This window comes from Physella acuta, unplaced genomic scaffold (genome assembly GCF_028476545.2).
Source record: "Physella acuta isolate Inbredline_101_S28 unplaced genomic scaffold, ASM2847654v3 ptg001494l, whole genome shotgun sequence".
NCBI classification, from domain to species: Eukaryota; Metazoa; Mollusca; class Gastropoda; family Physidae; genus Physella; species Physella acuta.
In genome coordinates, this window is record NW_026733009.1 from 45,778 (window position 1) to 59,147 (window position 13,370).

The 13,370-nt window shown below is 50.6% G+C and overlaps 1 protein-coding gene across 1 annotated transcript in view; it reads right to left on the minus strand.

Moving 5' to 3' along the window:
- Nucleotides 1-291: 291 nt before the first annotated feature.
- Nucleotides 292-13,370, minus strand: part of LOC131928376 (transient-receptor-potential-like protein) — a 49,805-nt gene continuing 36,726 nt past the window's right edge. The window contains exons 16-18 of the mRNA XM_059284381.1: nucleotides 9,770-9,850; nucleotides 2,416-2,531; nucleotides 292-1,632 (exon numbers count right to left, since the gene is read on the minus strand). Coding sequence (XP_059140364.1) covers nucleotides 1,053-1,632; nucleotides 2,416-2,531; nucleotides 9,770-9,850 — 777 coding nt within the window. The 3' untranslated portion in view covers nucleotides 292-1,052. The remainder of the gene's footprint in view (nucleotides 1,633-2,415; nucleotides 2,532-9,769; nucleotides 9,851-13,370) is intronic.

Sequence of the window (13,370 nt, forward strand, 5' to 3'; positions counted from 1 at the left end):
CAGAGACATGCTCGGCTTGAATCGTTTTTTTAAACGATAAAAACATGTCTGAGACTTGGCGGGACACTGGGCAGGTGAAGTAGAGTAGGTCATCTGAAGGGATAGTCCGAAATCGGTGTTTTTAAAAGATAAAAAACATCTTTTTGAATATGGGTTCTGGTTTTTTTGTGACGATAAGTGACAGACGTGATGTTTTTTTATGGATGACCCCCGAAACCCAGTTATCCAAGGTAAGTACGTTAATAGAAATTAACATGTTTTAAAAAAGTCAAGAACGATATTTTAGTCTCCACATAAAGGTTGGTGCTAGGCCTCATAGATTTATTTGAACGATAAATGGAATACAAATAATGCGACATATAGCAAGTTTCACAAATAAATAATGTAGATGTACTTGAAAATACATATAGAAAGAATAAAAAAAATTATAAAAATCTTGCCAAAGAAGAAATACTTAAAATGGTTAACGAAATGACAGATGTGCTATAGCACGCAAATATGTCAGTACATCTGTTTGACCATATGTCTGGACAGCACGTTGTACTTTTTCGTGCAGCATCTTGTATCGCTTCTCAGCTGAGTAGCTTGCTCCCGCGACACCTTGTCATCTAAACCCCTCTATCTCAAAACCATGAAGAATCTTGAAGAGTATAGCACGCCAAAAAAGCTATAAGAACTTTGTTTTATCGTGGCCATGAATTTTGGTTTCACAGAGAACGCCAGGACGGGTCACGCGTTTGGCGGTGTACGAATTCCTCAGGTGATAGCCGTACCCATTAGAGCCGGATTTAAGAATTTCAAGATGTTCATCCTAGATGTTATTAAACACAATTAAAAGAAAAAGTATTCTCCTATATAAAGATTGTCGGTTTTTAGTTTTAGATGATTAATAATGTAATAATAATATAATGATTAATAATGTAATCAAAATGTCTTTTTAAAGAGGTACACACATCTTTCAAGGAGACAGAACTGTTGGGAGGGGGAGAGGGTCACTCAACTGCTTGAGGTAGGACATCACGTGACAAGATTCAAGAGTTTTGATTGGCTGCTCACAGCTGTGTGTACAGGTGGGTGTGGTACAGGTCACTGCTGGATGACACTGGATTGGCCACGGATGCTATTTGTGGATGGGACGAAGACAACGCTGGATATTTCCGCTCGACTGGCGCCGTATGCTGAAGTAAGTCTTTCAGCTCTTGCCTGACGCCTGCCAAAATCTCCGACTTCAGCCAGTCAAGGTCAACCAAGGTCAGTCCGCCAGGCCTGTCGGGCGCTTCGTATGAGCTATTTATAGAACGTGTTTCTTGCGAGAACTGCGGCATGTAAAGTGTTCTTCCACAGTGTGTGGTCAGGGTGTGGTTGGGTGCGGTCAGGGTGTGGTTGGGTGCGGTCAGGGTGTGGTTGGGTGCGGTCAGGGTGTGGTTGGGTGCGGTCAGGGTGTGGTTGGGTGCGGTCAGGGTGTGGTTGGGTGCGGTCAGGGTGTGGTTGGGTGAGAGCCCGTTAACCAGCGTGGTGGTGGGTGGGATGGGCGAGAGCCGACCCAGCGTGTGGTGAAGGTCACGTCTTAGGCTGTCCATGTGAGAAGTTGTTCGAATCATTTCACGTCTCCGATCCTCGCGAAGCTCAAATCTGGACAAGTGTCAGAGACAGGTTAGACAACTGGTAGCTAGAGACTAACAGAGACAGGTTAGACAACTGATAGCTTGAGACTAACCAGTGGCGTAGCGAGGTCGGGTGTCACCCGGTGCGGCACTTAATGGTGTCACCCCCCCCCCAGAGGCATAGAGACCCTTCCCAGGGACATACTTTCAAATTTTCGATTTGCACCCCCCCCTCAAACTTTCGATTTGCACCCCCCCTCAAGTTTTCGATTTGCACCCCCCCCTCAAACTTTCGATTTGCACCCCCCCCTCGAGTTTTTCTCTATATATTTTGCTATTTTTTGCCTTGGTGTCACCCCCCTAAATGGTGTCACCCGGTGCGGTCCGCACCCCCCGCCCCCCTCCTCGCTACGCCCCTGAGACTAACAGAGACAGGTTAGACAACTGGTAGCTAGAGACTAACAGAGACAGGTTAGACAACTGGTAGCTAGAGACTAACAGAGACAGGTTAGACAACTGGTAGCTAGAGACTAACAGAGACAGGTTAGACAACTGATAGCTAGAGACTAACAGAGACAGGTTAGACAACTGGTAGCTACAGACTAACAGAGACAGGTTAGACAACTGGTAGCTAGAGACTAACAGAGACAGGTTAGACAACTGGTAGCTAGAGACTAACAGAGACAGGTTAGACAACTGGTAGCTAGAGACTAACAGAGACAGGTTAGACAACTGGTAGCTAGAGACTAACAGAGACAGGTTAGACAACTGATAGCTAGAGACTAACAGAGAGCGACAAGACAAGACCAACCTGAGACTAGAAATATCTTGTTTGATCTCCAAAAGATCGTCCTCGCTGACGCCATCTTGTCTCGACATCTTCTTGCTCTGGTGGATGTAGCGACAGATCAACCTCCTCATCACGTCCTGGGGTCAAACACATGGGTCAAACACATGGGTCAAACACATGGGTCGAACATATGGGTCAAACACATGGGTCAAACACATGGGTCAAACACATGGCTCAAACACATGGCTCAAACACATGGCTCAAACACATGGCTCAAACATATGGGTCAAACACATGGCTCAAACACATGGCTCAAACACATGGCTCAAACACATGGCTCAAACACATGGCTCAAACACATGGGTCAAACACATGGGTCAAACTTTCAAAGTCTGGTAGTGCTTGCCCAACACACCTGGTACTGCTGCCCCACACACCTGGTACTGCTGCCCCACACACCTGGTACTGCTGCCCCACACACCTGGTACTGCTGCCCCACACACCTGATACTGCTGCCCCACACACCTGGTACTGCTGCCCCACACACCTGGTACTGCTGCCCCACACACCTGGTACTGCTGCCCCACACACCTGGTACTGCTGCCCCACACACCTGGTACTGCTGCCCCACACACCTGGTACTGCTGCCCCACACACCTGGTACTGCTGCCCCACACACCTGGTACTGCTGCCCCACACACCTGGTACTGCTGCCCCACACACCTCACCTGGTACTGCTGCCCCACACACCTCACCTGGTACTGCTGCCCCACACACCTCACCTGGTACTGCTGCCCCACACACCTCACCTGGTACTGCTGCCCCACACACCTGGTACTGCTGCCCCACACACCTCACCTGGTACTGCTGCCCCACACACCTGGTACTGCTGCCCCACACACCTCACCTGGTACTGCTGCCCCACACACCTCACCTGGTACTGCTGCCCCACACACCTCACCTGGTACTGCTGCCCCACACACCTCACCTGGTACTGCTGCCCCACACACCTCACCTGGTACTGCTGACCCACACACCTCACCTGGTACTGCTGACCCACACACCTCACCTGGTACTGCTGACCCACACACCTCACCTGGTACTGCTGACCCACACACCTCACCTGGTACTGCTGACCCACACACCTCACCTGGTACTGCTGACCCACACACCTCACCTGGTACTGCTGACCCACACACCTCACTTGGTACTGCTGACCCACACACCTCACCTGGTACTGCTGACCCACACACCTCACCTGGTACTGCTGACCCACACACCTCACTTGGTACTGCTGCCCCACACACCTCACTTGGTACTGCTGCCCCACACACCTCACTTGGTACTGCTGCCCCACACACCTGGTACTGCTGCCCCACACACCTGGTACTGCTGCCCCACACACCTGGTACTGCTGCCCCACACACCTGGTACTGCTGCCCCACACACCTGGTACTGCTGCCCCACACACCTGGTACTGCTGCCCCACACACCTGGTACTGCTGCCCCACACACCTGGTACTGCTGCCCCACACACCTGGTACTGCTGCCCCACACACCTGGTACTGCTGACCCACACACCTCACTTGGTACTGCTGCCCCACACACCTGGTACTGCTGCCCCACACACCTGGTACTGCTGCCCCACACACCTGGTACTGCTGCCCCACACACCTGGTACTGCTGCCCCACACACCTGGTACTGCTGCCCCACACACCTGGTACTGCTGCCCCACACACCTGGTACTGCTGCCCCACACACCTGGTACTGCTGCCCCACACACCTGGTACTGCTGCCCCACACACCTGGTACTGCTGCCCCACACACCTGGTACTGCTGACCCACACACCTGGTACTGCTGCCCACACACCTGGTACTGCTGACCCACACACCTGGTACTGCTGACCCACACACCTGGTACTGCTGACCCACACAACTGGTACTGCTGACCCACACACCTGGTACTGCTGACCCACACACCTGGTACTGCTGACCCACACACCTGGTACTGCTGACCCACACACCTGGTACTGCTGACCCACACACCTCATTTGGTACTGCTGACCCACACACCTCATTTGGTACTGCTGACCCACACACCTGGTACTGCTGACCCACACACCTGGTACTGCTGCCCCACACACCTGGTACTGCTGCCCCACACACCTGGTACTGCTGCCCCACACACCTGGTACTGCTGCCCCACACACCTGGTACTGCTGCCCCACACACCTGGTACTGCTGCCCCACACACCTGGTACTGCTGCCCCACACACCTGGTACTGCTGCCCCACACACCTGGTACTGCTGCCCCACACACCTGGTACTGCTGCCCCACACACCTGGTACTGCTGCCCCACACACCTGGTACTGCTGACCCACACACCTGGTACTGCTGCCCACACACCTGGTACTGCTGACCCACACACCTGGTACTGCTGCCCCACACACTTGGTACTGCTGCCCCACACACCTGGTACTGCTGACCCACACACCTGTTACTGCTGACCCACACACCTCACCTGGTACTGCTGCCCACACACCTCACCTGGTACTGCTGCCCCACACACCTCACCTGGTACTGCTGACCCACACAACACACCTGGTACTGCTGCCCCACACACCTCACCTGGTACTGCTGCCCCACACACCTCACCTGGTACTGCTGCCCACACACCTCACCTGGTACTGCTGACCCACACACCTCACCTGGTACTGCTGACCCACACACCTCACCTGGTACTGCTGACCCACACACCTCACCTGGTACTGCTGACCCACACACCTCATTTGGTACTGCTGACCCACACACCTGGTACTGCTGCCCCACACACCTGGTACTGCTGACCCACACACCTCACCTGGTACTGCTGACCCACACACCTCACCTGGTACTGCTGACCCACACACCTGGTACTGCTGACCCACACACCTCACCTGGTACTGCTGACCCACACATCTCACCTGGTACTGCTGACCCACACACCTCACCTGGTACTGCTGACCCACACACCTCACCTGGTACTGTTGACCCACACACCTCACCTGGTACTGCTGACCCACACACCTCACCTGGTACTGCTGACCCACACACCTCACCTGGTACTGCTGACCCACACACCTCACCTGGTACTGCTGACCCACACACCTCACCTGGTACTGCTGACCCACACACCTGGTACTGCTGACCCACACACCTGGTACTGCTGACCCACACAACACACCTGGTACTGCTGACCCACACACCTCACCTGGTACTGCTGACCCATACACCTCACCTGGTACTGCTGACCCACACACCTCACCTGGTACTGCTGACCCACACACCTCACCTGGTACTGCTGACCCACACACCTCACCTGGTACTGCTGACCCACACACCTCACCTGGTACTGCTGACCCACACACCTCACCTGGTACTGCTGACCCACACACCTCACCTGGTACTGCTGACCCACACAACACACCTGGTACTGCTGACCCACACACCTCACCTGGTACTGCTGACCCACACACCTCACCTGGTACTGCTGACCCACACACCTCACCTGGTACTGCTGACCCACACACCTCACCTGGTACTGCTGACCCACACACCTCACCTGGTACTGCTGACCCACACACCTCACCTGGTACTGCTGACCCACACACTTCACCTGGTACTGCTGACCCACACACCTCACCTGGTACTGCTGACCCACACAGCTGGTACTGCTGACCCACACACCTGGTACTGCTGACCCACACACCTCACCTGGTACTGCTGACCCACACACCTCACCTGGTACTGCTGACCCACACATCTCACCTGGTACTGCTGACCCACACACCTGGTACTGCTGACCCACACACCACACCTGGTACTGCTGACCCACACACCTCACCTGGTACTGCTGACCCACACACCTCACCTGGTACTGCTGACCCACACACCTCACCTGGTACTGCTGACCCACACACCTCACCTGGTACTGCTGACCCACACACCTCACCTGGTACTGCTGACCCACACACCTGGTACAGCTGACCCACAAACCTGGTACTGCTGACCCACACACCTGGTACTGCTGCCCCACACACCTGGTACTGCTGCCCCACACACCTGGTACTGCTGACCCACACACCTGGTACTGCTGACCCACACACCTCACCTGGTACTGCTGACCCACACACCTCACCTGGTACTGCTGACCCACACACCTCACCTGGTACTGCTGACCCACACACCTGGTACTGCTGACCCACACACCTGGTACTGCTGACCCACACACCTCACCTGGTACTGCTGACCCACACACCTCACCTGGTACTGCTGACCCACACACCTCACCTGGTACTGCTGACCCACACACCTCACCTGGTACTGCTGACCCACACACCTCACCTGGTACTGCTGACCCACACACCTCACCTGGTACTGCTGACCCACACACCTCACCTGGTACTGCTGACCCACACACCTCACCTGGTACTGCTGACCCACACACCTCACCTGGTACTGCTGACCCACACACCTCACCTGGTACTGCTGACCCACACACCTGGTACTGCTGACCCACACAACACACCTGGTACTGCTGACCCACACACCTGGTACTGCTGACCCACACAACACACCTGGTACTGCTGACCCACACACCTCACCTGGTACTGCTGACCCACACACCTCACCTGGTACTGCTGACCCACACAACTCACCTGGTACTGCTGACCCACACACCTCACCTGGTACTGCTGACCCACACACCTCACCTGGTACTGCTGACCCACACAACACACCTGGTACTGCTGCCCCACACACCTGGTACTGCTGACCCACACACCTGGTACTGCTGACCCACACAACTCACCTGGTACTGCTGACCCACACACCTCACCTGGTACTGCTGACCCACACACCTGGTACTGCTGACCCACACAGCTCACCTGGTACTGCTGACCCACACACCTGGTACTGCTGACCCACACACCTCACCTGGTACTGCTGACCCACACACCTGGTACTGCTGACCCACACACCTGGTACTGCTGACCCACACAGCTCACCTGGTACTGCTGACCCACACACCTGGTACTGCTGACCCACACAACACACCTGGTACTGCTGACCCACACAACACACCTGGTACTGCTGACCGACACAACACACCTGGTACTGCTGCCCCACACACCTCACCTGGTACTGCTGACCCACACGCCTGGCACTGATGCCCCACACACCTCACCTGGTACTGCTGACCCACACACCTGGTACTGCTGACCCACACAACTCACCTGGTACTGCTGACCCACACACCTGGTACTGCTGACCCACACAACTCACCTGGTACTGCTGACCCACACACCTGGTACTGCTGACCCACACAACACACCTGGTACTGCTGACCCACACACCTGGTACTGCTGACCCACACAACTCACCTGGTACTGCTGACCCACACAACACACCTGGTACTGCTGCCCCACACACCTCACCTGGTACTGCTGACCCACACACCTGGTACTGCTGACCCACACACCTGGTACTGCTGACCCACACAACTCACCTGGTACTGCTGCCCCACACACCTCACCTGGTACTGCTGACCCACACACCTGGTACTGCTGACCCACACACCTGGTACTGCTGACCGACACAACACACCTGGTACTGCTGCCCCACACACCTCACCTGGTACTGCTGACCCACACGCCTGGCACTGATGCCCCACACAACTCACCTGGTACTGCTGACCCACACACCTCACCTGGTACTGCTGACCCACACACCTCACCTGGTACTGCTGACCCACACACCTGGTACTGCTGACCCACACACCTCACTTTGTACTGCTGACCCACACACCTCACCTGGTACTGCTGACCCACACACCTGGCACTGATGCCCCACACAACTCACCTGGTACTGCTGACCCACACACCTCACCTGGTACTGCTGACCCACACACCTGGTACTGCTGACCCACACACCTCACTTGGTACTGCTGACCCACACACCTGGTACTGCTGACCCACACAACTCACCTGGTACTGCTGACCCACACACCTCACCTGGTACTGCTGACCCACACACCTGGTACTGCTGACCCACACACCTGGTACTGCTGACCCACACAACTCACTTGGTACTGCTGACTTACACACCTGGTACTGCAGCCCCACACACCTGGTACTGCTGACCCACACAACTCACCTGGTACTGCTGCCCCACACACCTGGTACTGCTGACCCACACACCTGGTACTGCTGACCCACACACCTGGTACTGCTGACTTACACACCTGGTACTGCTGACCCACACACCTCACCTGGTACTGCTGACCCACACACCTCACCTGGTACTGCTGACCCACACACCTCACTTGGTACTGCTGACCCACACACCTCACCTGGTACTGCTGACTTACACACCTGGTACTGCTGACCCACACACCTCACCTGGTACTGCTGACCCACACACCTCACCTGGTACTGCTGACCCACACACCTCACCTGGTACTGCTGACCCACACAACACACCTGGTACTGCTGACCCACACACCTCACCTGGTACTGCTGACCCACACACCTCACCTGGTACTGCTGACCCACACACCTCACTTGGTACTGCTGACCCACACACCTGGTACTGCTGACCCACACACCTCACCTGGTACTGCTGACCCACACACCTGGTACTGCTGACCCACACAACACACCTGGTACTGCTGACCCACACAACTCACCTGGTACTGCTGACCCACACACCTCACCTGGTACTGCTGACCCACACAACTCACCTGGTACTGCTGACCCACACACCTCACCTGGTACTGCTGACCCACACACCTGGTACTGCTGACCCACACACCTGGTACTGCTGACCCACACACCTCACCTGGTACTGCTGACTTACACACCTGGTACTGCAGCCCCACACACCTGGTACTGCTGACCCACACAACTCACCTGGTACTGCTGCCCCACACACCTGGTACTGCTGACCCACACACCTGGTACTGCTGACCCACACACCTGGTACTGCTGACTTACACACCTGGTACTGCAGCCCCACACACCTGGTACTGCTGACCCACACACCTCACCTGGTACTGCTGACCCACACACCTCACCTGGTACTGCTGACCCACACAACTCACCTGGTACTGCTGACCCACACACCTGGTACTGCTGACCCACACACCTCACCTGGTACTGCTGACCCACACACCTGGTACTGCAGCCCCACACACCTGGTACTGCTGACCCACACACCTGGTACTGCTGACCCACACAACTCACCTGGTACTGCTGACCCACACACCTGGTACTGCTGACCCACACACCTGGTACTGATGCCCCACACACCTGGTACTGCTGACCCACACACCTCACCTGGTACTGCTGACCACTGTCTATCTTGGCTGACGCGGGTTCTACTTGCGGAATGTTGACAAGGCCGGCACTGGAAGGTCTCTGGAGATGATATGGAGGTCAAACTACTGTGTGGGACAAAACTACTGTGTGGGACAAAACTACTGTGTGGGATAAAACTAGCTAAACATCAAACATTTGGGTCAAACTACTTTTTGGGATAAAACTTAACTAGCTAAACATCAAACATTTGGGTCAAAATAGTTTAATTCAAATAACAAAAAGTAAAACTGCCCCATCTAGAACTAAACAAAAATTCAAAACGAAATTTTTAATTCAAATACAATCAAAGAGAAATTAGTCATTAAATAATTCAATAATACAATACAGCTCACTCCCCTGAATGATTTCTATCCACGATAAAACCGTGTTTTTAACCAAATGAACCAAATGAAAAAGTGCAGATGAATCCTGGGTAAGGTGGCAAACAGATAACTGCGAAACGAAAAACTGCGCAACCAGAGAAATGCGCTAATACAAACTTCTTATACTAGATCTAATACACTTTATTTTTGTCCTTTTTTTTTGTCATTATTTTTTTGGAAAAGTGTTTTATTATGCACTTTTTGTTTGCGTAGTTTTCCGTTGCGCAGTTTTCCGTGGGGGGGGGGGGGGGGGGGGGATCGCACCGGGTAACAAAATAAATATAAAAAAAAAACCCCGATCATATCAGTTAAATAAATGATTAATTAGAGTTAAAAAGTCTTTTAATTAAGAGAAAAATTGACAAACCCCCACAAGGATTTGGCGAGGGGGGGGGGGGGGGGGAAGGGGGGGATGTCACACCATGGTTTAAACCTGCAAACGATATAGAAAATGTCACACTGCCTCAATGGGGATGCCTATTTATTACCCACTGGAGGTGTTGTGTTTAAAAGGGCTGACCCTGAGATATAGCACACAATGGAACGACGTTGTTGTTTTCAACTACTGGATTTATTGACATTAACATCCAAGCCAACCGGCTATGTAGACAGTAGAAACTTAGAACACAGTAGAAAGATTGTAGAAAACACTGTAGAAAGATTGTAGAAAACACCGTAGAAAGATTGTAGAAAACACTGTAGAAAGATTGTAGAAAACACTGTAGAAAGATTGTAGAAAACACTGTAGAAAGATTGTAGAAAACACTGTAGAAAGATTGTAGAAAACACTGTAGAAAGATTGTAGAAAACACTGTAGAAAGATTGTAGAAAACACAGTAGAAAGATTGTAGAAAACACTGTAGAAAGATTGTAGAAAACACTGTAGAAAGATTGTAGAAAACACTGTAGAAAGATTGTAGAAAACACTGTAGAAAGATTGTAGAAAACACTGTAGAAAGATTGTAGAAACACAGTAGAAAGATTGTAGAAAACACAGTAGAAAGATTGTAGAAAACACTGTAGAAAGATTGTAGAAAACACAGTAGAAAGATTGTAGAAAACACTGTAGAAAGATTGTAGAAAACACAGTAGAAAGATTGTAGAAAACACTGTAGAAAGATTGTAGAAAACACAGTAGAAAGATTGTAGAAAACACTGTAGAAAACACTGTAGAAAACACTGTAGAAAGATTGTAGAAAACACTGTAGAAAGATTGTAGAAAACACTGTAGAAAGATTGTAGAAAACAGTGTAGAAAGATTGTAGAAAACACTGTAGAAAGATTGTAGAAAACACTGTAGAAAGATTGTAGAAAACAGTGTAGAAAGATTGTAGAAAACAGTGTAGAAAGATTGTAGAAAACACTGTAGAAAGATTGTAGAAAACACTGTAGAAAGATTGTAGAAAACACTGTAGAAAGATTGTAGAAAACAGTGTAGAAAGATTGTAGAAAACAGTGTAGAAAGATTGTAGAAAACACTGTAGAAAGATTGTAGAAAACACTGTAGAAAGATTGTAGAAAACAGTGTAGAAAGATTGTAGAAAACAGTGTAGAAAGATTGTAGAAAACAGTAGCCCTAAAACAAATGTAAACAATAGATTACATCACTGAAAATACTACCACGAGCAGGCTACACAAATACACGGGTGTAATACAATAGGTTACAGTACACAATATTGCCAACAAGTACCAATAAGTATTATAATAATAAATACTTAACTAAATACTTAACCTAACTAGTGAGCAACATGCAGCACTAGCAGGAATACACAAATAATTACATTAAGATACTTCATACCTAGTCTGCAACATGCAGCACTAGCAGGAATAGTACAGTAATATAAAACATAATTTACATTACTTTCATTAGGTCTACATGATCTACTTATCATAGACAACGGCACTGTCCGTGTCCACAGCAGCCTTGGGTCTGAATGACACGGACACAGGCACGAACCACCCAGAGTCACATGACACGGACACAGGCACGAACCACCCAGAGTCACATGACACGGACACAGGCACGAACCACCCAGAGTTCCATGACATGGGACACGGGTAAAAATCGCTCACAGAAGAACAATAAAAAAACTAGGCCCTTCATCAACAGTTGCGGTCCCACAGGGGTCGAAACCCAATAAATTATAATTTATAATTTATCCCCCTTGACTGGTAACAATGATATGTGTTACAAAAACAATATTACAGTTTAAAGCTATCACCGGGCGAGTAGAAGGGGGGGGGGGGGGGTTGACACCAACTAAACGTTGCAAAAGAATTTCTTGAGCTAAGTGTTTTCTAATTGTAATAACTGAACCGTCAATCCACGTCTGGGGTGGGTTGAGGGGGGGGGGGGCGTTTTACCAAAGCTAATAATTTACTACAAATATAATGATTTTTCCCACTTTAATTAATTAATAACTGTTAGAGTTAGGTCCCTCTATGCCATTTCTTGGTGGATTAAAATGTTTGCACAGATTAAGGCCTTTCGACAGAAAGTTCGGGGAATGACACCAAATACAACGTCCATCGAAGTGGATTAGGGTGAAACCACATGGGAAATTTACAAATCTACAAATCATTCTTTTTCACGGATTTTTGTCTTTGTCACAAATATTTTTCAATAGGATAAATGGCCCGTTGAGGAAGAAATACTACAGGCACTAGGTTGATAGTGTTGTCTTTTTCTCTAAGGGGGTCATCCATAAATGACGTCACACTCGTAGGGGGGAGGGGGCGTCCGTAATTTTGTGACGATGTGTGATGATGGGGGAGGGGGTTCAGATGTTGCGACGTCACACTTTTGCATTATAAAAAAGCAATGTTAGAAAACGAATTTTGGACGTTATTTCGCGTTTTAGATAACTGTTTTAATAAATTGTAATAGTTTAGACAAGATTTTGGAAAAATATCGATGTTTAAAAAAAATTCAACTGCAATTTTGAGGGGGGTTGTAGGTTGAGGTGTGACGTCATTTTAGGGGGGGGGTCTGGCTTTTTGTGACGACGTGTGACGGAGGGGAGGGGGGAGGTAAAAATCGTCAAAAAAGCGTGACGTCATTTATGGATGACCCCTAAACCCAAACCAATTTTTTATTTTGCTTGGGTTTCCTCTATAGTTAGCGTTCCCAACAGTTAGTGTGACAGAACAGTGAAACTATTATTATAAGTTAGCGTTCCCAACAGAAAGTGTGACAG